Here is a 26567-nt window from a genome sequence, read left to right as displayed (position 1 = left end):
ATATAAGAAAAAGTCCCAAAAAACGGGCCTGTCCCTTTAAAAACAGGACATCTGGTCACCCTACCCCAGCAGGTCCTGAGGTTGTCAGGTGCCCAGTTTTTGACCAGAAAGTGTCCTGCTCCAGGTCCCACCCCCACTCCACTCCTTCCCCCAAGCCCCACCCCACCCCATCTCTTCCCGCCTTTGCTCTGCTCTTTCCCGCTTAGTTCTGCCCCCTCCCACGAGCGCGCCTCATCCTCGCTCCTCCCCTACCCACCCCCAGCACCTCCTGCACACCGTGGAACAGCTGATCACGGCGGGCAGAAGGGCTGGGAGGGAGGGGGAGGAGTTGATCGGCGGGGCCACCGGCAGGCAGGAGATGCTGGGTGGGAGGTAGGGAACTAGCTACCGTTGGGTGCTAAGCACCCGCTAATTTTTTTCCATGGGTGCTCCAGCCCTGGAGCACCCATGGAGTCAGTGCCTATGCCGAACACCCAAAGTCCAGTCAACACAGGCCAGGGGAAGGCACCAGGTTATGAACCACGCCAGCCTCTACTCAGCCAGGGCTGCCTCCTACCTGTGTTGGGCGGTTGCAGCTCCCAGGACCCAGCTCGACTTCACAGGTGAGTCCCTTCCAACCCAGGTGTGGGTGTGTGTGTGTGGGGGGAAGTGGCAAGCGATGGGGGCCAAGGAGAAAAGAAGCAAATGGGATCAGGGCCTTGGGAAAGAGGCAAGGCATGGTGGAGCCTTGGAGGAAGAGGCAGGGCAGGGCCTCGGAAGGTGGAGCGGGGCCAGGTAGATTTTGGCACTCCTGCTGGAGTAGGGTGACCATACATCCACTTTTGGCTGCAACTTTTAAGCCCTGTCCCGATTTTTATTTTTTTTTGGGGGTGGGGGCCAAAAGTGGGCATTTGTCCTATTTTTTCTTGCTAACTTGGTCAGTTGGTAAGAGCAATTGGGACAAATACCCACTTTTGTCAAAAAAGTGGGGTGTGGAGGAACGTGTGGGGGGATGGAGAACAGTGATGCCAGCCTCATGCGGGGGGCAGGCAGGGCTCGAGCGAGCAGCAACACCAGCTGGTGTTGCTGCTCGCTCGAGTGGGGGGCAGGACTCAGGTGTGTGGCTCGGGCCAGGAAAGGGGCTCAGGCGAGTGGCTCAGGCCAGCCTTGCCCAGGGGGAGGGTGGCAGGGGGGACTCAGGCTAGCCTCACACAGTGTCCTGTTTTCCCTTTGAGAAATATGGACACCCTATGCTGGAGTATCCAGTTTTTAAATATTACAAAGTTGACAACCCTACTCTCTCCCTCTTACTGCTTGTTGACAACCCTACTCTCTCCCTCTTACTTGTAGGCTCTGCCTAATGGCTTAATTAGCTTTCCAGCTCTCCTCCACCCACTGCTTAGGCACACCTCTTTTTAACCCGGGCTGTGCAGTATTGGATTGGAGCTGGCTCAGCTGCTGTTGCCCAGGTGCTGTCACACACCTGAAAAGGTTTCACATTATAGCTAGTGCCATAAATCAGCCTCTCCTTTTCAACTGTAAAACTTTCACTATTAAAATGAAATACAAAGCTAAATAAATAAAAAGTTAAGATTGTTGGACAGCATCCTTTGTCCAGCATTGCGTAGTGTTCATTACATGTAAAACGCATAGGTATGTGCCCAACACAGTGCCTGCCAGCTGACTGGTCACTAGAGACAAGTATTAGTTCAGCCTCTAGAGACCACGCTATGCATACACCACTGTGCAAATGTTCAGGGGCTGTATAGGATGCATTTTGCAAGCCAGGATTGACTGTTGTCCTCCAGCCCTCCACTGTGTGGCAAGGGGAGCAAAAGAGGGAAGACCAGCCTGGGTCTCCCCACATCTCCTGTTTCACTCTAGTTACTGGTGGCTGTTGGAGAGACTGGCAGGGGTTTGGGGAAGATAACCCCCCACCCCCATTCCACATTGAGTCCCACATATGAGAGTAAGCAGTTACTGCAGGAACTGCCTTTTGGGAGGAGAAGCCATAACCTTTACTCCTGAAAGGCTCTGCAAACTGCTTGTGATTGTCCACAGCACAATCCCTTTCCTCAGGGAGGGTGGCGCAAGCAGGGAGCTTGGGTGAAAGGCTTCGAGAATGGCCCTTGGCTGGGATCAGACTAGACATGAAGCTGCTGCGTTTTAATCAGGACATCTCCATTATTAGTGCTCCAGCTTGTGTCACCCCACACATACTGCTACCTAAATATAGTTCACACGGAAGGACAGATGCTGCCAGTCCACATCTGACTCCCTCCTACCCCCCACTTGCATTCTGTTTCCAAAGCTCTGACAAAATCCCCAGAGACACATCCAGCAGTCACTTGGTCCTTTTATCTCCCTGGGGCTGTAAAAGGAAAATTCTCCTGACTCTCCTCCCTGCCCTACCTCCATGCTCTCTCCCTCTGCTCAATCCCTTCTCCCCTCCTGTCTTCCTCACTTGCTGCCTTCACCTATTTTTCTTTCTTCCCTTGCTTTCCCTTCCTTCTTAACTGCTTTCCTCTCCCTCCCCCCTGCTGATGAAATGTGAGAAATTAGAGGAACGGACAGCGTAATGAAAGAAAGAAAAGATGGGGTATATTCCTAGGGCTGTGGTAGAAGGGAGGTCACTTTTACCCTTCATGCTAATGGTCACAACTAGAGGGAGTACAGAGAGCAGCAACTAAGGGCTTATCTACATGGGGATATTTAAGAAAGTTAAGATAAATTAACTAACGTTGTGAGATTAATGCACATATGCTAAAGCGCAGTAAACCCATGGATGGATGCACTCATTCAGAAGTGGCCTTAGTTTGTGTCGTTGTAGGATCAAGGTACAGGAACTAACACTTGAGCTTCTTAATGAGAGTGTCCACACTGGGTTTAACACACTTTAGTTTATGTGCATTAACTTCACAGATTTAGTTAATTTGCCTTAACTCCATGGACAGATGAGCCCTCAGAGCGTAAAAGATTTGGAAGGATGGCCTATGAGTAAGATTGTGATTTTGGCATGAAAATTTTTAGCATCTTTCACGGCAGAGGTGTGAGGAAAAAAAGATAAGTCACCAAAGAAAGGTCACTAAACAATGTGGTTTTCACTATATCCTTGCGCCAGATAATAATGCTACTCAGTTTTGGGGCCTAATCAAATGTGTTTTTACAGCCATTTCCAAGAGTTCACAGACTTTATTCAAATTCATTATTTCCTTGATCTCTGGGACAAAATCATAGTCCTATCGATGAGCAAATAGGAAAGGAACATGTATGTGTAGACTGGAAAAATGGAAGCTGGGGAGATAGTAGAAGGAGGATTGTCCAATGGTTAGAGTGCTAGTCTGAGACTCTAGAGACATGCTCTGCCACAGACTTTCTGTGTGACTGTGGCCCAGTCATTTAGTCCCTCTGGGCCTCAGTTCCCCCTCTGCAATATGGGAGTAATGGCACTGCCCTGCCTCACAGTGGTATTGTAATGATAACTGTATCACAGACTATGAGTCACTCAGATCCTATGGTGATAAAGGTCTCTAAGTACTTAAGACAGACAGTGGTGCGGATACAGTTAGGGTTTGAGTACTGTGTATAAGAGATTTTTTCAAGAAAAGGCATTATCATTAATTAGTATTGATTTAAACTAGAAATATCAGTCCAAATTCTGCCCTCAAATGCATATGCCAGTGACATTGATTTAAATGGGAATTTCACCCTCATATCAGAAGTAAGTCATACTATTGAAAATAAAACAAACAAACAAAATAAATGTAAACAGCAGGAAAACCATAAGCTATAAAAACCACTCAGAAATGTAACCAACTTCCATTTGAGCCAATGGGTTCAAAGATCAACTTTAAATCTCCACTTCCTAATTTCACAGGCACCTAATGGAGACAGTGATAAAAATGATAACAAACATTTATATTACAGGGACACCCAGAAGTTCCCATCTGTGTCAGTCCCCTCCCCTTGTGCTAGGTGCTGCTCAAACACAAAAGTTTGCTCCCCAAAGAGTTTGCAATCTACGAGGAATACAGTCATGGGGGGGGGGGGGGATATCAAACACATCCCTGTTTTAGACACGTTCGCATTTCTTGTATTTTCATTTGCATAAATGAACAAGGCCTCGATTCAGGAAAGGTCATAAACACATGCCTCAGTGAAGGCATGTGTGTCATCCCACAGAAGTGAATGAGTTGATAGCAGCCTTCAACTACCTGAAGGGGGGAGGAGGGGTTCCAAAGAGGATGGAGCTTGGCTGTTCTCAGGGGTGGCAGATGACAGAACAAGGAGTAATGGTCTCAAGTTGCATTGGGGGAGGTCTAGGTTGGATATTAGGAAACACTATTTCACTAGGAGGGTGGTGAAACACTGGAATGGGTTACCTAGGGAGGTGGTGGAATCTCCATCCTTAGAGATTTTTAAGGCCCGGCTTGACAAAGCCTTGGCTGGGATGATTTAGTTGGTGTTGGTCCTGCTCTGAGCAAGGGATTGGACTAGATTACCTTCTGAGGTCTCTTCCAACCCTAATATTCTATGATTTCTATGAAATGGAGACTGAGAGAAATGAAAAACCGCTCCCCTCTGGGGACCTCCAGGTGTCCTCTGGTTTTGGAATCTCCTCACCATGGTAGCTGCTGGGGGGCTGCCAGAGGGGGCTGAATTAGCCCTTTGGAAGGTGATCCCAGTTCTAACGAAAATGTGAGGTGAATAGGGCAGGGAAAACAGCAGGCCAGGAAGATACATGATGCTCAGAGAACTGGTGGGAGGGGAAGATTCTTTGGGGTTTGTTTTTCTCCAAAAGGAGGAACCATGGTGCCAAGCATAGTGGCACCCCAGAGAAGCCCCCACACCAAGGGTCCTTAGCATTGAGGTCACTATCCTGGGCCCTCTCCTCAGAGCTCACCAAAGCAGCTTCTGAAATTGACAAGAAAGGAGTTGCAAGGGGCTCACACCCCACAATGCCAGTACAGGGTGCAGAGAGGATTTCCCTCAGGTTCCTTTAAAATTCCGCTTTTCCTGTCATTTCCCATCTCATTGATATAGCTGCTGTCCAACACCTTTCTCTCCTAGCCAGGACCATAGGCAAACACTCCTTCCAGTTACTGGTGTTGCGGTTCCTGGCTGGCCAGCAGGGGGTGTTATTTTGACAAGGTGAGTAGGCCTGCAGCCGGCATGGCAACCTGTCCCACATGCCTGGCCTGTGATGTCTACTGACCTCCCACTGAGCAAGGCGCGCAGGCAGTGACTTGGCCAGTCTTTGGTCAGCATGTTTGTGCCATTCCCTGTCCAGAGCTGGATGTCACTGGCATAGTGCTCCACACTGCAGGATGTGCATATTTCCTCCTCTTCCCATAATAGCCTCCGCTGTCTTCAGCCCTGGGCTGTGCTCACACAGAACTCCCAGCAGAATCCAGCTGCTCTGTGAATACACTGTTCCTAGCTCTGCTCCGAGAGGGGATTGATACGCCCATGTGCAGCTGAATCCAGGAGCACTGACAGCTGGGTAGCCTTTCATCCTATTTTTAGGCTCTGTATTTCTCCACCTGTACTGGGAATTGGCTTCTTTTTCCAAGGAGGATGGAGGATGGGAAGGAACTGGAGCCCCCTTGCTGGCCTACACGGGCTAGCACTGAAATACCTGTCTCTTCTGTTTTTCTGGTGCACACCTGTGCGCAGCCCAGGCCATAGTCTCCAGGATCCTGTGCTGGTGGCTGAGTGGAAAGTCCCTCCCAAACACAGCTAAAGCCTGTTATTGAATCGTGCCCCTCAGCCTGCTCATTGCAGATCTCTGTCCATCCTGCCTCTCCCAAGTCCAAACCTGACTAAACTGAGAGCATGAAATGCACCCAAATTCATGACCACCCCACCTGGGTGTGCATCCAGCATCCATGCTCACCCACTCTGGCCAGCACACAGATACTACAGTGAGGGAGGGCCCTGTAGGACCCTAAATAGGCTGACAGATCAATTCATTGGTTCTGCCTGTCTCCACCTCATCCCCACATCCAACTGGCGCAAACTGGCATGTAGGAGCACAATGGGATGGGAAGAGCAACCTCTTTGATATTGCTGACAGAGCTTACCCCTATGCTCTCTCTCCAACATCAGAAACAACTCAGTCTGAGGACTAGTCTCCACCTGGTGCCGAGCATGGAGCCTCTTGGTCCTCGAGCAATGGGTGGTATTTCTCCAAATGCCCATGGGACTTCCTTGCATCTCTGTCCTGTCTCTGATGTATCTTGTGTCTCAGCTGGGAGGTGTGGAGTTTTTTTATTGTCTCTCTGTCTGTCTGGCTAGCAGCTGCCCCGAGCAGGAGGGGGCAGGGGGTGGGACTCTGATAAGAGCAGAGGAGTTGTTCTCTCTCTAGGCAGGGTTTATTATGGGCCCTCATGATCTCATTCCAGGCTGCGGAGGAGGAGGAGGTGAAGAACCAAAGTGAGGAGAGATTGGAGGCTGAACTGATGGATGTGTCAGCTCAGATGAGCCAGCCCCTAGTTTAAGCCTGCAGGCAAAGCACAGGGCTGAGACTCTGAGGCTGTGGCAAGATAAAGACAAACAACTCACAGCACAAACCATCTTCTCAGTCCCAGCCTGGGGTGGACGCAGCCTCCTGACTGAATCGGTCCCTGTGGTCAAGGGGGGCACAGACCACCCACAGCAGCACCCTCCACACCAGCACCGCAGCCTGAATCCCGACCCGGTGTGGAGGGGAGGTCCTGGTGGTGTTGGAGAGCTGCTCAGCACTCCCCGCACTGCAGTGGCTCCCATCCTGTGGGGCTGGGCCCAGCTCCCCGCTCTGGGCGTTGCGACCTGGAACATGGCTGCTCAGGTCTGGTGCTCTTGGTTCATGATTTCCGTGGTGCAGCTAAAGCCAGGAACCCACACTAAAGCTGCTGCCCCTCCTACTCCTCTGCTTTGCTGGGTGGGTGGGGTACTGCTGTGGGTGGTCGGTGCCCCCCTCAACCACAGGCCCACTCCAACTCTGACTGGTAGATGGGAGTGCTTGGAATGCACCCACCAGAGCTGCAGATGGTCTAAGTCTGCATATCAGCCAGTCCCCAAGCCCTCCAGTGGAACTCCCTTCTCTGGGCCCCTACAACTGCCTCCTCCCCAAATGGGAACTTAGCACCTTGTGCAACCCCCTCACATTTCCTAAGGAGCGTGGCTATTGCCAATCTTAGGGAGTCTGGCTGACGAGCAGCGACACACTAGAAGAGGTGGGAGAATGCATCTTTTCAGTGGAGATGGGGGTGACATTAAATGTCCCAGGCCTGTGGCTCACTGTGGGGTTCCCCCCCACCACAAAAGTGCACTAGATCGGATATAAAATGCTCGGCATGGACTTTGTTTCTCTCTCCCCACCTCTGCAGGACCTGGAGAAATCCATGGGAAACATTTGCAAATTCAGCCATTTGCTGTTAGGTTAAAAATCATTGGCCTGATCTTGTTTTATCATTCACACCTGTGCTAAGTGCATGCAACGTGGCCAGTGCTATCAGACCAGAATTCTCCTCTCAGACCTACTGGTAATAGGGATTTGAACCCTCTTGCCACAGCTGTGTATGTGTTTTGCTTGCACAAGTGGCTTGGGGGAATGGACCAATTCAGACACAAATAAAGCTGTTTTCATTTCGTTTTTTTGTTTCAATTTCATGGGAAAATGCTACGAGGGATAGGTTTTGTAAAAGCTTTTGGGGCCTGATTCTCATTTACACTAAGGCCCCTTTACACCACTCTGGCAGCATAAAGTAACTTTAAAATGAGTATTATTGTAATTTACTACAACTGTAGGGCCGCTTTCCACTGCCACTTTGGTGTATATGGGCCCTAGTATAAATGAGAATCAGTCCCTTTATGTTTTTAACTATGAGGCCAAACTACCTGTCAGTTTCCATTTAACTGTACATCCCTGCCTTTAAAGAATGGGCCACTTTTTCAGTCTACAATGCAAGTGAAGCTTCGTAGTGTTAAATGAAGAGGTGATAATCCAAATAATGCAACATCAAGTGGTACAGGGAAAGCATGTGCTCAATGATCAGGACTCTGACTTTCACTCCCCAGAGCTGGCCGTGTCAAAGGCTTGTACTCAGCATCTGGAGTAAGGTGTAGCGCTTGTGTCTGCCCAGCACCACTTGCCAGATGGCATGTAGAGTGACTTACAGCCTCTCGCTCATCCTCTTGGCTGAGGGGTGGTGACACATAGCCACGAGCCCCTGTGACTTTATAACTGACACTGCCCACTAATCCACAAGCAACATGCTGCCTAGTAACAGTTATAGTGTTGGAGAAGGCTTGCTTGAGGTAGGAGCGACACAGGAAGGAACGCCACCACAGCCGCAGGAGAAACCTTTCACTCTGTGGTACAGCAGCTTCCAAGGGAGGAAAGCTTCTGGGCCAAATTCAGCAGTGATGTAAAAGAGATGGTAAACTATCCACTGGGTGTAAGAGAGCCTTAGGCAGCCAGATTCATCTCTGCTGTCATTCTGCTGCAGCCAAGGGACCAGACACCAACCTCAGTTACATCAGTGTAGATCCAGAGTAGCTCCAATGCCTGCCAAGCGGTTACTCCAGATTTACATTAGCATAGCAAGGCAGCATCAGGCCCAAGGCAGGTCTCAGTGGATGTAAGTGATAAAGTAACGTAACTAGCCCAGGTGTGGCCCTGAGGGCCCAACACTAGGTGTTGTGAGCCTTCCCCTGGAAGCACTCAGCTTCTCACAATGTGGGGCCCTCTGTGACTGGCACAACGGGTGTAAGTTACATGCTTAGGAGGCAGAAGCTGGGGCGTGGAGCAAGAAATGCAGCCAGCAGGAGCACAGGAGGCCATGCTCCTTTCTACTTTAATTCATGCCTGCACCAGCCCCAACACTGCTGGGAGCAATTCAAACCTGGCAGAAGCAGGAGCAGCTCCCACTGATTTCAATGAGTGCTATGTCCCCTTGCCCCGGGGGCTGTGTTTGGTCCCATAGAATGCTAGATGGCTGGGAGCTGCACTCATTTTGCATAACCACTGAATGCCATCTCAGCGTAGGTGACACCTGCTAGCAACACCTGCTTCCTTATCAGCTGACTCCTAGGGCATGGTTCTCCTCTCTCAGTGTTTGGCTGCAGGGGAGTTACTCCTGACTCACGCTAGTGAAAAGGAAGTGAAAACCAGGCCCCCAGTGTATAACTTATCCCACCATGGTACCACCACTATGTTTGGTCCTACCACATGGACATTTCCCTTGGGGCATGTGGCACAGTGGCATAATGGGCAGAGAACAGGGTGTCTTATGGTGCAGAGATTTCAGGGACATTTCTGTGAGACTCTCCTCCGCCACCCAAGCATCATGACACAGGCATCCCTGGCTAGGAATGGAGCTCTCTGAAAGTATTGTGACCCACCATCCAATCCATGCTAATAACTATTCAAGCTCCGTGCCTGTCCTGTCTGTATTACAAGTGCCCCTCGCAGGGGTTCTCACAAGAAAATTTTTGGTGGCCTCAGAGTGCGGCCACCAACTCTGACAATTTTTCCTAAAATACTTAATTAACACTAGGAAAAACAAATAAATATGCACATATACATGTCCAAATCATTGTAATTTATTTATGTAGGGTTTTTTTTGCAGACTCAGTAATAAAAATAACATACAGTTGTCTCTATTCTTTACTGGACCTAAACAGAATAGAAACAAAATAAGATGCTTTGCACATTCTTGTATAGTTTGTTGTTGTTTCTTTTGCTTTTTTGGCTGCTTTTGTTTTTAGATTTGTTAGCTAGTATGGCTGCTGCTGTGAAAACTAATATATGTATATTTGTATGTATCACTTTTCACAGCAGACTTACTAGCTAGCTGGGAGACAGTGAAAAGTGATATTAACAAACATAGAAATATCGCTTTTCACAGCAGACTTACACAGCCCCAGAAAGCCATGGATGGAGAGGTGGGTAGGGAGGCAGTGGAGGCCAGAGGGAGTCGGGGGGACGAGCCCCGGGCTGGAGCCCAAAGCCCCTGACTGGGGGATGGAGCCTGAAACCCTGTGTCTGGAGCCTGGAGCCTGTCACCCCAGGGCTGAAGCTGGAAGCCAGAGCCCCACCACCCCTGGGAAGGTCGGGAACTCACACCAGCTGCCTGCTCCTCTGGCATTTGTGGCTGCAAAGGAGGGCAGGGCTGGCAGCCCTGGGGGAGAGGCTACTGCTTCCCCCCCATCACTACCCAGGAGGCTGTGGCTGCAAGAAAGGCCTCTGGTGGCTGGCCGCATGCGGCCATGGTAGCCAGATTTGAGAAACACTGCCCTACAATGCAGGTGTCATTTCTTCTGGCCCAATCCCAAGGGTCTAGAGGTGGAGAAAGGGAAAAGCCACCTATGCATAGTGCACATTCTATTTGCAAGACCACTGGAGAGACGGCTTCAGCCAACCCAGCTGGGGAAGCTGAGACATAGCCGGATTATGGGCTAATTGGGAAAGTGCCCCCGCTCCCTCCTAGGGTGACCAGACAGCAAATGTGAAAAATCGGGACAGGGGGTGGGGGGGTAATAGGAGCCTATCTAAGAAAAAGACCCAAAAATCGTGACTGTCCCTATAAAATCGGGACATCTGGTCACCCTACTCCCTCCCCACAAGAACAGACACTCTTTGAAACCAGGGAGTGGGATGGGGAATGAGAGGCAGGGAGAGGAGCATCCAGGTGTTAATTCACACTAAGAGATTGGAATCTGGCTAATGAAGAGCTCAGCTCTGCACCTAGCAGATCAGAAGGACCCTTCCTGGGCACTGAGATTCATGAGGGTTGATTGAGGTCCTACGGTCAGCCAGGACAGCCAGGATTAGACTCCACGACCCTCCTAGCAGCCCCTGGTGCTTTGTTCTGAGTAAGCAGCACCCCCTGCCCTCATGTGGCTTATCTGGGGACAGTTTGCAGAGCAATGAATAAGTCAGTTGCTGAAAGTCAACCAAGTTAGACAGTCTCCTTCTCTCCCTCCCAACCTCCCTCTGCTTTCCCTCTTCCAGATCCGCAAGAGAAGCAAAGCCTGCCGGGGGGGCCTGTGGGAAAACGACGAGCTGGTGTCCATCAACGGGGAGCTATGCGCTGGCCTTTCCCACGCCAGCGCCATGCACATCATCGACTCCTCCTGCGACACGCTCCACATCTGTGTGAAAAGGTAACAGTCGAGTGCAGGCTCCAGGCAGGGAGCAAACTGCAGGGATACAGCCCCCCTGCAGCGCAGCTTCATTCTGCACAGCAACTGTCACACAGCTGGATGTGGGTAACACTTTTGCTAACACAAGGCAGGGCAGCCTTGTCCTAGTACACTGGGGCATGAAAACAAGTCAGAAAAACAGGCCTATGGAGGACTTTGCATTCAACAAATGTATGGCCTCCTCGGGCTTCCTGGTTGTCTCTATGCCGTACTCCACGGCCAATTAGACTGCACAGCAACCGTGGGGAACAGAACTCAGGTCCTCCTGCTCCTATTGCTTTAGCTAAGAGAATCATTGTTAGCAATACAGGGAATATGACTCATAGATGAGCAATTATGATTCCATTCTGCAGCAGGCAGTGTTTCACACAAGACAGTTCATCACACTCATTAGTAACATTAGTGACATTGCTTTACTTTAGATAAATGAGTATTCTGTACAACTGGGTTTGATTACACATGGGTCAATTACATTAAAGGAAAAATGGCATGGTGCATTAATGACAGCATTTCATAGAAAGGCCAATAATGGGATGGAAACAGAGGCATAAAGAAGTCAGAAGCATATGTCCAGACATGTCCCCGCTTTGGCCTGCAAGAGGTCCGGCTGGCTAACGTCCTGATCCAGCAAAGCACTGAAGCAGGGCACTAACTTCAAGCACATGAGTAGGCCCATAGACTTCAGTGGGACTATTCCTGAGAAGTTAAACAAGTGCTTTAGGGTTTGCTGGATTAGGGTCCAGTCCAGATCGGGAGTAAATCCTGTAGGTTAGAGATAGAAAAGCCCTGGGAGGTTCCAACTCCTCCCTCTCCCTGAGAGTGCAGAATTCACCCCTATTGTACCCCAGACTGGACAAAGCACTAGTGAATGTCCCTGTGAGGAGACTTCCACAGTGATAAAGAGCCACACTGGCTGATGGTCTCTGCAGAGTGGGGCCTGAGGGTGACTGTGCTCAAACAGGGAAGAAAAGGGCAGGATGTCCCCACCCACAAGGAATCAGTACCAGGTCTCCATGTAGCGCAGGGGAGGGCAAACTATGGCCTGCGGGCCGGATGCGGCCCGTACGGACTTTCAATCTGGCCCATGGGATTGCCAGCCCCGTGACATAGCGGGGCTAAGGCAGGCTCCCTGCCTGCCCTGGCTCCACGCTGCTCCCGCAAGCAGCTGGCACCACATCCCTGCGGCCCCAGGGGAGGGAGGGGGGCAAGAGGCTCCATGCGCTGCCTTCGCCTGCAGGCACCACCCCCCGCAGCTCCCATTGGCCAGGAACGGGGAACGGTGGCTAATGGGAGCTTCGGGGGTGATACCCACAGGCGAGGGCAGCGTGCAGCGGAGCCACCTGCCCCACCCCTCCTCCAGAAGCCACTGCCGGACATGCTGGCCACTTCTGGGAGCGGCGCGGGGCCAGGGCAGGCAGGGAGCCTGCCTTAGCCCTGCTGCACACTGCTGCCACTCCGGAGCTGCTTGAGGTAAGTGGCGCTGGGCTGGAGCCCGCACCCCAAACCCATCCTGCACCTGCACCCCAACCCCCTGCCTTGAACCCCCTAACCCCCTGACGCACCCCTCTTGCACCCCAACCCCCTGTCCTAAGACCCCTGCTGTACCCCACACCCCTCCTGCACCCCAACCCCCTGCCCTGAGCCCCCTCCTGCACCCCACACCCCTCCTGCACCCCAACCCCCTGCCCTGAGCCCCTTCCTGCACACCGCACCCCCTCCCATATCCCGCACCCCAACCCCCTGCCCCAGCCCTACATTCATGGCCCTGCATACAATTTCCCCTCCAAGATGTGGCCCTCAGGCCAAAAAGTTTGCCCACCCCTGGTCTAGCTGGAGTGAGCCAGTGCACTGAGACATTCTGCTGTGTTCTCCTGTGGCTCTGGGTTTTTACCAGTGATTAAGTGTGACAAGAGAGGCCTGCGGAAGGTGTCCAGAATAGCACTGGCCTTATGTCACCACACCAGAGCCCACCTGCAGGCAGCAGGTGCTGGGACAAATTCCACTGGGACAAAATCAACACACTTTGAATTAGCAAAGTGACACAGGCAGTCTCCCCACTGGGTGTGTGAATCAGTTGTCCAGAGGCGAGCATTAGATGGCTTTGGGATAACATAACTAGCTGGCCTTACTCTTCAATGGGGCTTGCCAAATGCTCCTGCCTGTTACATCTCTGCTCCTTGAGCCATATTTATGTTCTCATGCAGCACAACATTAATTTCCTTCCCGATGGGAGAGTCATTGTGCTGATTCCAGTGTGCGAGTGAGATACGGGGCCTAACAGCCAGAACTCCGGGGTACTGTTCCTAGCTCTGACTCCCACAACAATGAGTAATGCTAAGTGACTTTTAAAAAAGCAGCAGGGGGAAGGAAGGGAGTGAGACAGGCATCTTTTTATTTTAGGGATTAAGGGACACTGATAGCAAGAGGGAAGAGTTGGTGTGGGAGGCCATATGAGGGAGGGGATGATGGCCTGTGCAGCTATGAGTGGGAGCGGAGGTGATCCTAATAACCAGCAGTGGGAAGGGGTGTATGAATGAGACATCTCTGTCAAGATATGCATGTGGCTCACACCATTGCAGTGTTTGAGAAGCCCTGAACTAGCCCATTTCCAACAGAACCAAATTCCAAGTCTGTCCTGCCCCCTCATCAGTTCACATTTTCATTCAGAACTGTCTCTTGCATGATTTGCACCCATGGTGCCCCCCCAGGTAAGCAGTTGTAGCAATGGGAATTACCATGTGAGTTAGCCAGATGGCACTAGAGTGCATCATGTGGTGCTGCAGGCCCTGAGTGCCGGAATTCCTGGAGTAAACCAGGCTGGTTAGCTCTATGGTGCTACTGCTCTAGTCTAATTATCGCTTCTTCCCTTCCCCAGAGCCCAAATGGAACACAGCCACCTTGCCCACTGCTCTCACATTTTATCCCCTTCCATGTCATTGAAAGGAAGGCAAGTGGTACAATTTTCAAACACACCAAAGATCCAGATTTTTAATGGTATGTAGGTGTTGTTGCACTCAGCATTGCAACAGCTAACTGACAGAGAAGTCTAAGACTCATCTTCAAAGGGATTTAGGCACTTAGAAGCCAAAATTCCATTGACAGTCAATTGGATTTAGGCTCCTAAGTACCCCAATCCCTTTTGAAAAAAGGATGTAGGTGCCTGTCATTTAAATTTTTTTACTATCCAGCCAAGCACCAAATTATCTTTCGTGAACCCTGAAATTAAAAAAAAAACACGGCATCCTCGTTTTTTTTGCTGATACAGACTAACACGGCTACCACTCTGAAATCTTACATTTAAAAGAGACCCACCTGCTCCAAGCACTTGCAGTACAAGCACACACCCAGCCCCCGCCTCCCTTATAAGGCTCACAGTGAAAGTTTCCCTCGCCACCATATGAGCTTTTCTTTCATAAGCGTTTATTGGTTTGAAAGATGAAGCATAACTGCTTCTGAACCACCTTTTCCCAGACCATGTGCCAAACTGCCAAGTCCTGACTCAGTGCGTACATGACTGTGAAAGCTCAGCTACACGTACAGTGGGGTGTAGCATACTGACACTGCACACCCAGCTAGCACAGGTATACACAGCAGCGGAGACAGTAAAGCACAGTTTAGGTGAGTAGAATGCCCTACACGCCTGAACCCCCAGAGATGTACCCTACATGGCTCTCTACTTGCCCAAGCCGTGCCTCCCACATCTAATGCTGCTATTTTTAGCAGTGTAGCATCCCGCGCTTGCCTGCTGCCAGAGCCTTGCACTGCGGCATGTAGCTATGCACTATAGTGGCAAGTGTGGATACAGCCTGCCTTCCGCTGCAGGGTGTAGCTACATGTGTAGTGCTGTACCGTAACTCCTCACTTAAAGTCGTCCTAGTTAACATTGTTTCGTTGTTACGTTGCTGATCAATTAGGGAACACGCTCGTTTAAAGTTGTGCAATGCTGTCTTATAACATTGTTCGGCAGCGGCCTGCTTTGTCCACTGCTTGCAGGAAGAGCAGCCTGTTCAAGCTAGCTAGTGGGGAACCAGAGTGGACCGGCAGCCCCACTATCAGTTCCCTGTTCCCCTAAGTTCCCTGTGCAGCAGCCGCCCAGCAGGCTACCAATTGCAGGCAGTTCAGCTGTCCCTCCGCCCACTGCCATGTGCTGCCCTCTGCCTTGGAGCTACTCCCAGGAACCTCCTGCTTGCTGTGCAGGGGAGGGGAGAAGAAGGGGGCTATTGTCAGGGTGTCCCCCTCCCCCCTACTCCTCCCCCTGCTCCCGCTTACCCCTTTTCCATGTAGAGCAGGGTGGGGACAGGACAGGGCTCAGGACAGAGAGAGCTTGCTGGCTGCAGCTGCTGTCTCAACTTCCTGATTTTTTTAAAGGCAATGTACTTAGAGTGGGGTCAGGGTACTTAAAGGGGCAATCTCTCTCTCTCTCCCACATACAGGGTATGTGTGTCTGTCTCTGTCTGCCATGCTGTCTCCCCTCCCTCCATTCGTGCTGCCTTGTAGAGTGTGAGGCTACATTAACAACGTGTTAATCCTTGAGGGCTCAGCCGAATGATAGCTCATCATTTAGCAGTAAGGCATTCCCTGGGAACTAACTCATCCTCTGACTTCACCACCTCAACCAAGCTTCACAATCATCATTGCTGTGTACAGTATTAAATTGTTTGTTTAAAACTTAGACTGTGTGTGTGTCTATATATATATATTTATATATACATAGTATACATATACATATATATATAGTTTTTTGTCTGGTGAAAAAAATGTACCTGGAACCTAGCTCCCCCCCCATTTACATTTATTCTAATAGGGAAATTGGATTTGCTTAACATCATTTCACTTAAAGTTGCATTTTTCAGGAACATAACTACAATGTTAAGTGAGGAGTTGCTGTACTGTGCATGCCACTGTAAGTGTAGACACAGCCTAGTGGGAGTTCTGACACAGCAGGTTCTGAGTAATAAGAATGGCAGAATTCAGCCCCAGTGAGAACTCAAGAGGCCAAATCATGGAGTCCTGACTCAGCCTTTTGCAAGTAAAATTACCACTGATATTTTGCCTGGCCAGAACCATCAGGACTGAGCCCGTGGGATATACAGTCAGAAATCAGAGTACAGGGCTCAGTTACAGCTCTCATCAGCCAAGCTGGGATGGACAGGGGAGGAGGAGGTGCCTTGCCCCTGCTGTGGGGCCTGGAGACAATATGCCTTTGAAAAGCATAGCAGCCCCCAAGGTCTGGGGGAGGGGAAGATGGGGTGCCACTTGCTATTCCTGTGTCACAGGTATAGCCAACACCCTTTCCAGCACAGCCAAGCTAGGAAGCAGAGAAATGTCAGTGATGAATTGGCCCTGATGTAGCTATCCGAGTTGCACCTGCATACGGTGGGTTTGACTTTGGCCTGTATCATCCAGATAGGTGAGACATTTATGGCCCCTGTCCCTCCCCTATGCTGAGTGCCATCTCCCTGCATCCTAGGAATTCCTCCACTGACTGAAATTCACTGAGCCACTCCTTCTCTCCACAGGATGGCTGGCAGAGACCGGTCGGCCACATGGCCCCTGCACTCGCTTTCCCTTGGGCAGCCACAAGTGCTCTCCCCACCCTCCCCAGTCAGCCCAGAGCCGGCTGGTCCCCCAGCCATTACCCCACCTGAGCCACAGCGCAGGCGGCGGCAGCAGCTGGGGAGCCTGACCTCACCCCCCGACAGCGAGGCGTACTACGGCGAGACAGACAGCGATGCTGACAACATTGCCCAGGAGAAGCACCGGCGGGCCCGCAAGAAGAGCCCTCGCTCTCCACCTGGGGGCTTCAACAACAAGCCAGGCGAGCCACAGGACGAGGTGTCCCTGTCTGAGCTGAGTGGCTATGACAGCACCGCAGAGGCAGTGGTGCAGGCCGGAGAGGGAGGAGAGAACATGAGTGACGTGGCTGAGAGAGAGATCGTGCAGCAGCTCAGCAGCTGCACGGACACCCCTTTCTCAGAGAGCGAGGTGCTGCTGCAGCCGTCCCCAGCAGAGAGCAGGGAGCTCTCCCCAGAGGCCATGCTCTTGCCCCATGCCACCAGGACCATCCGAGCAGAGCGCCACCTCATCCCCATGGTGGGGCCAGTAGAACACCCAGTCGATGAAGATTTAACCACCACCTATGCAGAGAAAGCCAAACTAGCCAGTAAGTGCCCCCAGACCCACCTCTCTACACCCCTGCTGCAACCTGCCTGTGCTAACTGCCCTTCCCAGGCCGAAAGGCCTTCACCCAGCACTTCACCCAGCTTCTCTCGTGTGTAAGGAGGCTGGGCCAGGCCAGCCCTGCAGGGATCTGAGCTGGCAGCTTAAGTCACTCAGGGTTTCCTCTGGCAGGCGCTCAGGGAAGATGTTCAGAGTCTAGAATTCAAGCACAAAAAGAGGCAGGACTCCACCCATCCCCATCCTGATTTCTGTTGAAAACACGAGGGAGATGGCTGGTACTGGAACTGTCCAGGTTCAAGAGAGTGCTGGTAATGCCTGTGCTCCAGGGAAGTGACTCGGGTGTGAGTCCTAAGCCTGGTCTCTCACTGCCTAGGCTGGAGGCAGCACCTGGGGACGAAGCACCCCCATTCGCTCTATAGCCACTGCTGTGTCCAAGCAAAGGAGCAATATGAATGGACTCTAAAGGGGTCACACCCAGCCCTCATGGTCAAGGAGAATTACTGTGATAGAGACTTTGGGTTCAGAGAATGGAGACAGTCTCCGCTCAGAGCCATGCCAAAATATTGTTACCAATGGCTTACATCTCCTTAGGGCTGGTCCTCCCACCCTATGAAGATCAAGGGGGGGCTGTCCACTTTCCTCCTCCTTTGGAAGGTGATTTCTCTGCAGCCTTGTTTGCATCAGCAGGAGCGGGTGTGTCTGCATGTGGCACTAGCTGGCCAGCTCCAGTAGAGGAGATTGCTTTCCATGCATAGGCAGCATGGGCATGCCAGTGAGGCGAAGCGAGGGGGGAAATCTCAGCCAACTCTGATAATGCCCTGTGGTGGGAGCCCCCTCACTTGAGATATTTAAACTTGGATGAAACACCAGAGAATACACTCTAGGGAACAATCATACACTGCCCTCTGGGTGATGGACTAGAGCAGTGGTTACCAAACTTGTTCCGCCCTTGTGCAGGGAAAGGCTGGGCCAGTTTGTTTACCTGCCGCGTCCACAGGTTCGGCCTATCGCGGCTCCCAGTGGCTACGGTTCGCTGCTCCAGGCCAATGGGAGCTGCTGGAAGCGGCACGGGCCGAGGGACGTGCTGGCCGCCCTTCCTGCAGCCCTCATTGGCCTGGAGCGGCGAATCACAGCCAGTGAGAGCCGCGATCAGCCGAACCTGCAGACGCGGCAGGTAAACAAATCGGCCCAGCCCGCCAGGGCTTTCCTTCCACAAGCGGCGGAACATGTTTGGGAACCACTGGACTAGAGGAGTACGTCTGCACTGCAAACTAAGCCTGACTCTGACTCATATTTGAGCCCAAGCCCCGTTCCGTCCACACACAAATCAGTGTGAATCAAGTCACCAAGCACTCAGGAACCGGAATCTAGGACCCTGCTGGGGGGTGGGTCAGAGCCTGAGTCCTGCTGTGAGTTGGGCCCAAGTCCTGTTGGTTTACGGTGTGGACACAGCTCAAGCCACAGTCAGAAGGTCTGCACAATGCAGTGTGGACACATTAGTACAGCTGTGAAACCCAGGTCCAGCAATTGTTAACCCAGGTTTAAAATGCAATGTGGATGCTCAAGCACAGGCTTCGACGTCCCCAAGCCTGAGTCTCACAGACCTGAGTTTACAACGCAGTGTAGATATACCCAAAGTGACCTAACAGGACCTTTCTATCTCTTACTTCTGTGGTTCTATAATTCTGTGTCCACTCAGCCTCCACCTGCTTCGTAGATTAAACCGAGCAATTCTTAGGGTTCATGGAAATCAGGGCTGGAAGAGATTTCTGAAGTAACCAAATCTAATCCTCTTGGGCCGGCTACTCCATCCTCCTTTATTGTTTTTGAACATTTCCATAGGTAACACCTCTGTGATCTCCTTTGATGGCTGCTCCACTAATTGCTCTTACCATGAGGGTGTTTTTTCTTCTATCTAATCTAAACCTGCCTTTATTCATTGTTAGCTTAAGGCCATTACTCCTTGTATTACATTCTTGGCCAGCTTTCCCTGCCTATTCCCCTCACCTATTATTTCCTCTCAAGAACTTGTAGCAAGATGTTATGGGGAAGGAGAAAGCTGGGTCCCACCTCCCTTAGTCTTGGACATCTTACCTGCATCCCGCTACCATAGAATCATAGAAGATTAGGGTTGGAAGAGACCTCCGGTCATCTAGTCCAACCCCCTGCTTAAAGCAGGACCAACACCAAGTAAATCATCCCAGCCAGGGCTTTGTCAAGCTTGACTTTAAAAACCTCTAAGGATGGAGATTCCACCACCTCCCTAGGTAACCCATTCCAGTGCTTCACCACCCTCCTAGTGAAATAGTGTTTCCTAATATCCAACCTAGACCTCCCCCATTGCAACTTGAGACCAATGCTCCCTGTTCTGTCATCTGCCACCACTGAGAACAGCCTAGCTCCATCCCCTTTGGAACCCCACTTCAGGTAGTTGAAGGCTGTTATCAAATCCCCACTCGCTCTTCTCTTCTGCAGATTAAATAAGCCCAGTTCCCATAGCCTCTCCTTGTAAGTCATGTGCCCCAGCCCCCTAATCATTTTTGTTGCCCTTTGCTGGACTCTCTCCAATTTGTCCACATCCCTTCTGTAGTGGGGGGACCAAAACTGGACACAATACTCCAGATGTGGCATCACCAGTGCCAAATAGAGGGGAATAATCACTTCCCTCAATCTGCTGGCAATGCTCCTACTAATACAGCCCAATATGCCGTTGGCAACAAGGGCACACTGCTGACTCATATTCAGCTTCTTGTCCACTGTAATCCCCAGGTCTTTTTCTGAAGAACTGCTGCTTAGCCAGTCGGTCCCCAGCCTGTAGCAGTGAATGGGATTCTTCGTTCCTAAGTGCAGGACTCTGCACTTGTCCCTGTTGAACCTCCTCAGATTTCTTTTGGCCCAATCCTCCAATTTGTCTAGGTCACTCTGGACCCTATCCCTAGCCTCCAGCGTATCTACCTCTCCTTCCAGCTTAGTGTCATCTGCAAACTTGCTGAGGGTGCAATTCATCCCATCATCCAGATCATTAATAAAGATGTTAAACAAAACCGGCCCCAGGACCAACTCCTTGCTTGATACCAGCTGCCAACTAGACATCGAGCCATTGATCACTGCCCGACAATCTAGCCAGCTTTTTATCCACCCTATAGTCCATTCATCCAATCCATACTTCTTTAACTTGCTGGCAAGAATACTGTGGGAGACCGTATCAAAAGCTTTGCTAAAGTCAAGATATATCACATCCATCGCTTTCCCCATATCCACAGAGCCAGTTATCTCATCATAGAAGGCAATCAAGTTGGTCAGGCATGACTTGCCCTTGGTGAATCCATATTGACTGTTCCTGATCACCTTCCTCTCCTCCAAGTGCTTCAAAATAGATTCCTTGAGGACCTGGTCCATGATTTTGCCGGGGACTGAAGTGAGGCTGACCAGTCTGTAGTTCTCCGGGTTCCTTTTCTTCCCTTTTTTAAATATGGGAACTATATTTGCCTTTTTCCAATTGTCTGGGACCTCCTCCGATTGCCATAAATTTTCAAAGTTAATGGCCAATGGCTCTGCAATCACATCAGCCAACTCCCTCAGCACCCTTGGATGCATTAGATCTGGACCCATGGACTTGTGCATGTCCAGCTTTTCTAAATAGTCCTTAACCTGTTCTTTCACCACTGAGGGCTGCTCACCTCCTCCCATACTGTGTTGCCCAGTGCAGCAGTCTGGGAGCTGATCTTGTCTGTGAAGACTGAGGCAAAAAAAGCTTTGAGTACTTCAGCTTTTTCCACATCATGTGTCACTAGGTTGCCTCCCCCATTCAGTACGGGTCCCACACTTTCCCTGACCTTCTTCTTGTTGCTAACATACCTGTAGAAACCCTTCTTATTACCCTTCACATCCCTTGCTAGCTGCAACTCCAATTGTGCCTTGGCCTTCCTGATTACACCCCTGCATGTTCGAGCAATATTTTTATACTCCTACCCAGTCATCTGTCCAAGTTTCCACTTCTTGTAAGCTTCCTTTTTGAGTTTAAACTCACCGAAGATTTCACTGTTAAGCCAAGCTGGTCGCCTGCCATATTTGCTATTCTTTCTGCACCTTGGGATGGTTTGCTCCTGCGCCCTCAATAAGGCTTCTTTAAAATACAGCCAGCTCTCCTGGACTCATTCCCCCCTCATATTACCCTCCCAGGGGATCCTGCCCATCAGTTCCCTAAGGGAGTCAAAGTCTGCCTTTCTGAAGTCCAGGGTCCGTATTTTGTTACTCTCCTTTCTTCCATTTGTCAGGATCCTGAATTCAACCATCTCATGGTCACTGCTGTCTAGGTTTCTACCCACTTCTACTTCCCCTACCAATTCTTCCTTGTTTGTAAGTAGCAGGTCAAGAGGAGCACTTGTACCAGGAAGTTGTCCCCAACACTCTCCAAAAACTTCCTGGATTGTCTGTGCATTGCTGTATTGCTCTCCCAGCAGATGTCAGGGTGATTGAAGTCCCCCATTAGAACCAGGGCCCATGATCTGGAAACTTCAGTTAGTTGTCCAAAGAAAGCCTCGTCTACCTCATCCTTCTGATCCGACGGTCTATAGCACATGTCCACCATGACATCACCCTTGTTGCTCTCATCTCTAAACTTAACCCAAAGACTCTCGACAGGCTTTTCTCCAGTTTCATACTGGAGCTCTGAGCAATCATACTGCTCTCTTACATACAATGCAACTCCTCCACCTTTCCTCCCATACCTGTCCTTCCTGAACAGTTTATACCCATCCATGACAGTGCTCCAGTCATGTGAACTGCCCCACCAAGTTTCTGTTATTCCAATGACATCATAGTTCCTTGATTGTGCCAGGACTTCCAGTTCTTCCTGCTTGTTTCCTAGGCTTCTTGCGTTCGTGTACATGCACCTAAGATAACTAGACGATTGCCCTACTTTCTCAGTATGAATCAGGAGGCTTCCAGTCATGTACCCTACTCCTTGTGTTTCCTGCTACCCAGGCAGTATTTTAACTCCTTACATGATGGCAGGGCAAGATCCATCCTTTCTTTAGAGTTGTGACCTGTGCAGCTCTATCAATATGTTGTACAATAGTATCTGTCATCCAAGGACCACAAACTGCTGTACAATCAATTAATTCACATTACAGCCCCACTGTGAGGTAGGTCATTCATATTATCCCCATATTACAGATGGGGGAACTGATGCACAGAGAAGTTAAAAGACTTGCCTGTGGTCACACAGCAAATTGGGAATAAAGCCCAGGAGTCCTGACTCCCAGTCCCCTGCTGTAACCACTAGACTTGCCTCCTGCTATTAGCAGATATTTCCAATGGCTGGAGATAGGACACGAGAAGGGGAAGGCTTTGAGTTACTACACAGAAATTCTTTCCCATGTGTCTGGTTGCTGGTCTCGCCCACATGCTCAGGGTCTAACCGATCACCATATTTAAGGTTGGGAAGGAATTTTCTCCTGGCAGATACCCTAGGGTTTTTTGCCTTCTTCTGCAGCATGGGGCCCAGTTCACCTGCTGGTTTGAATTAGAGCAGGGATGGGCAAACTTTTTGGCCTGAGGGCCACATCTGGGTATGAAAATTATATGGCGGGCCATGAATGCTCACAAAATTGGCGTTGGGGTGTAGGAGGGGATGAGGGCTCTGGCTGGGGGTGTGGTCCCTGGGGTGGAGCCAGAAATGAGGAGTTCAGGGTGCGGGAGGGGGCTCCAGGCTGGGGCAGGAGTTTCGGGGGGGGTGTGTGGGGGGGTGAGGGCTCTGGCTGGGGGTGCAGACTCTGGGGTGGGGCTGAGGATGAGAAGATTGGGGTGCAGGAGGGTGCTCTGGGTTGGGATTGAGGGGTTCGGAGGGCGGGAGGGGATCAGGGCTGGGGCAGGGGGTTGGGGCATGGGAGTGGCTCAGGGGTGCAGGCTCTGGGAGGCGCTTACCTCAAGTGTGTGCCACAGCTCTGCATGGCTCCCAGAAGCAGCAGCATGTCCCCCCTCCAGCTCCTACGTGGAGGCACAGCCAGGCACGGAGCCCGCTGGCTTCCCCTAAATGTAGGAGCTGGTGTGGGGACATGCTGCTGCTTCTGGGAGCCATGCAGAGCTGTGGCACACACGCACGGAGTGGCCTCTGAGCCTACTCCCCAGCTGGAGTGCGGGAGCAGGGCAAGCCCCAGACCCTGCTCCCCAGCGGGAACTTGAGGGCTGGATTAAATCGGCTAGCGGGCCAGATGTGGCCCGCAGACCATAGTGTGCCCAACCCTGAACTAGAGTGAATGGTGAATTCTCTAACTTGACGTCTTTAAATTGTGATTGAAGGATTTCATTAACTCAGCCAAAGGTTAGGGGTCTGTAACAGGAGTGGGTGGGTGAGGTTCTGTGGCCTGTGACATGCAGGAGTTCAGATTAGATGATCACGATGGTCCCTTCTGACCTATGAGTATGTGAGTCTTCTTGTAAGGCCACTGCTACAGCTGGTTTCCTCCCTTCTCGGAGAGAATACCACTGTGTCTCCTTGCCCAAATGAGCTTTGGAGACTGCCTCCAAAGCTACGCTCCTTCCTCATGGCAGCACACTGAGCTATTGCTCTGCCCCATGTCACAAGGCAGACTCAATCCGGCAGGTGCTATCTTAAATCAGACCCAGCTTGGCAGTACCGATGACGCAAGGCCAGGCCTTGGCTGGTTCTGTTTGTTCCACAGCCTGTTTAGAATTCACCCCCGCTTAGGACAGCAACGAAAAGAGCAATTTCCACCTCCCCTAAGCTGAAGCTATTTTTTCCCCTTTGAATAATGAACAAGTATGAGGTGAATGCTGAGAAAGGCATGTCCAGCTGCTCTCTGCCACCTGATAGTCCTAGCACTGGACGAGTAATCGCTTTACATCAGGGCTTATTTCCAAGGACAGAGTCAGCACAGAAGGCTCCCAGGAAAGCCACATATTTAAATCAAAGCATTTCTGATGGCAGAATAATCTCCCATGGCCGGAGGTGACGTAAGGATGTTGCTAGCTAGATGGGGGGTTCCTAGCACCATTGCAGGCTGAGCTAGTACTTTCCTTTCCTTATATACTTACTCCCTTTTGGGTGAAGCTTCTCTCAGCTGGAGCCCTGGCGGAAGAGTTCCCAGTAGCAACTCGCAGGCTGATGGCACTCCATGGCGGTTCACATGGCCTTTTACTAGGCTGCGACTCTCTGCTGCCTGCAAGGGTGGAGACAAACTTTTCTGCCCCGATCAGGCTATAGCACAATGGTCTGGTCAGTGACAAACCAAGGAATAACAGAAAAGAACGGGGAGTGAGGGGGGAGTGGTAAGAGGAGCAAAGGCATTCCCATGCTATGGCAAGGAGAGCTAGAGAAACTTCTGCACCTAAATACTCACATTCTGCCCTTCATGGCTTTGACTGAACTCTGGGCTATGTTGGCTGCCATGGGAGCCCAGCTGGAGGGGCACTAGGGTCATGCAAGGGGCATGCAGTGCATCATACTGCTGGGGGCTAAGGCCAGCCAGAGCAGCCCCAAAGGGATGTGGTGCTGGCTTGGAAAGGGGTGTTACTATAATGCTTGGGCCTGGATTCAGCACAGCCTCTGCTGGCTCTGGTGGCACCTACGCACAATTTAAAGCTGCCCTCCATTGAGAAGCCCCTTAGTTCCTCTTGAGCAAACACCACCTGCCCTTTCCTAGTGAGGGATCCTCCCGATCCATGCCCACAGAGATGGTGTGTGTGTGTGGGGGGGTGCCCTCTGGAGTCTCCTGAACCAGAGGGGTGATTCAAGATTGTGGTTCAAAACCAGCTGTTTTTTAAAAGTGGACTTGATTCTGCACGGGGAATGGATGACTCAGTGGGTCAGTAATGGGACCACAGTGCTGGATTTATAGGCTGTGAGACCATTAAAGACCATTTATATTGTCCAATCAAATCCCTGCTTTTTGCAGAATATCACCCTACCTCATTCCCACTAACATTATATCTAACCTGCCTTTGAATCTTGGCGGTCATGATCCTCCGCCACCTCCCGGGGAGTCTGTTCCACGGCTCACTTGCTCTTACAGGGAAGAACTCCATCTACCTCGCCAGAGTGCTTCCATCGTTAGCCTCGGGCCACGGATCCCTGCCCTGCCACCTTTAGTGTGTGAATAACTTTCCTCCTTTTTCCACTGAGACTCTGATTCAGAATGTCCTTCTGAGTCTTTTCTTTTCTAGTCTACTTCTCCAGCTCTCTTGTCTCTCCTTCGAATCTGTAGCAGTTTTGTTGCCCTTCTTTGTATTCTCCCTAATTTTTCCATCTCATTCTTAAATTGCAGAGATACCCAATGATGCAAAGAATTCCAGGTATAGTTGCAACAGGGCTATTTAGAGTGACCTCATTATGTTCATAAGAACATAAGAATGGCCCTACTGGGTCAGACCAAAGGTCCATCTAGCTCAGTATCCTGTCTTCCGACAGTGGCCAGTGCCAGGTGCCCCAGAGGGAATGAACAGAACAGGTAATCATCAAGTGATCCACCCCCTGTTGTTCATTCCCAGCTTCTGGCAAACAGAGGCTAGGGACACCATTCCTGCCCATCCTGGCAAATAGCCATTGATGGATCTACCCTCCATGAATTTATCTAGTTCTTTTTTGAACCCTATTATGGTCTTTGCCTTCACAGCATCCTCTGGCAAAGAGTTCTACAGGTTGACTGTGCATTGTGTGAAGAAATACTTCCTTTTATTTGGTTTAAACCTGTTGCCTATTAATTTTATTTGGTGACCCCTAGTTCTTGTGTTATGAGAAGTAGTAAACAACACTTCCTTATCTACTTTCTCTACACCAGTCATGATTATATAGACCTCAATCATATCTCCCCTTAGCAGTCTCTTTTCCAAGCTGAAAAGTCCCAGTCTTCTTAATCTCTCCTCATACGGAAGCCATTTCATGCCCCTAATAATTTTTGTTGCCCTTTTCTGAACCTTTTACAATTCCAATTTATCTTTTTTGAGATGGGGCGACCACATCGGCATACAGTATTCAAGATGTGAATGTACCATGGATTCCCTAGATGAACAAGTGAAACCTCTGTCCAAGAACAGGGAACTAGAAGAATCCTTTTCACAAGTGCAAGAATAACACTGGCATTTTCTGTAAGAGTGTTATACTGTGAAGGGCTCATATTAAGGTTGCTATCTCCTATCTGTCCTGGGGCTTTCACAGACTCAGATTTGTAGATGTGCTGTTTATTTCCTTTCCCTAG

General features: G+C 50.6%; 1 protein-coding gene across 3 annotated transcripts in view; it reads left to right on the top strand.

Annotated features, from left to right (window-relative positions):
* Nucleotides 1-26567, top strand: part of SYNPO2L (synaptopodin 2 like) — a 61960-nt gene that overhangs the window by 11304 nt on the left and 24089 nt on the right. The window contains exons 1-3 of one of the 3 annotated variants that reach the window (XM_054034434.1): nt 531-602; nt 10979-11130; nt 16689-17332. In XM_054034434.1, the coding sequence (XP_053890409.1) occupies nt 11081-11130; nt 16689-17332 (694 nt within the window). In that variant the 5' untranslated portion in view covers nt 531-602; nt 10979-11080. Of the gene's footprint in view, nt 1-530; nt 603-5077; nt 5131-10978; nt 11131-16688; nt 17333-26567 lie in introns of those variants that run through there. The other 2 variants (XM_054034435.1, XM_054034433.1) reach the window with 2 other exon arrangements.

The sequence above is a fragment of the Malaclemys terrapin genome, chromosome 7, assembly GCF_027887155.1.
Source record: "Malaclemys terrapin pileata isolate rMalTer1 chromosome 7, rMalTer1.hap1, whole genome shotgun sequence".
Classification (NCBI taxonomy): domain Eukaryota; kingdom Metazoa; phylum Chordata; order Testudines; family Emydidae; genus Malaclemys; species Malaclemys terrapin.
Note: the sequence above shows the minus strand (reverse complement) of the source record. Positions and strands in the feature narration are given on the sequence as shown.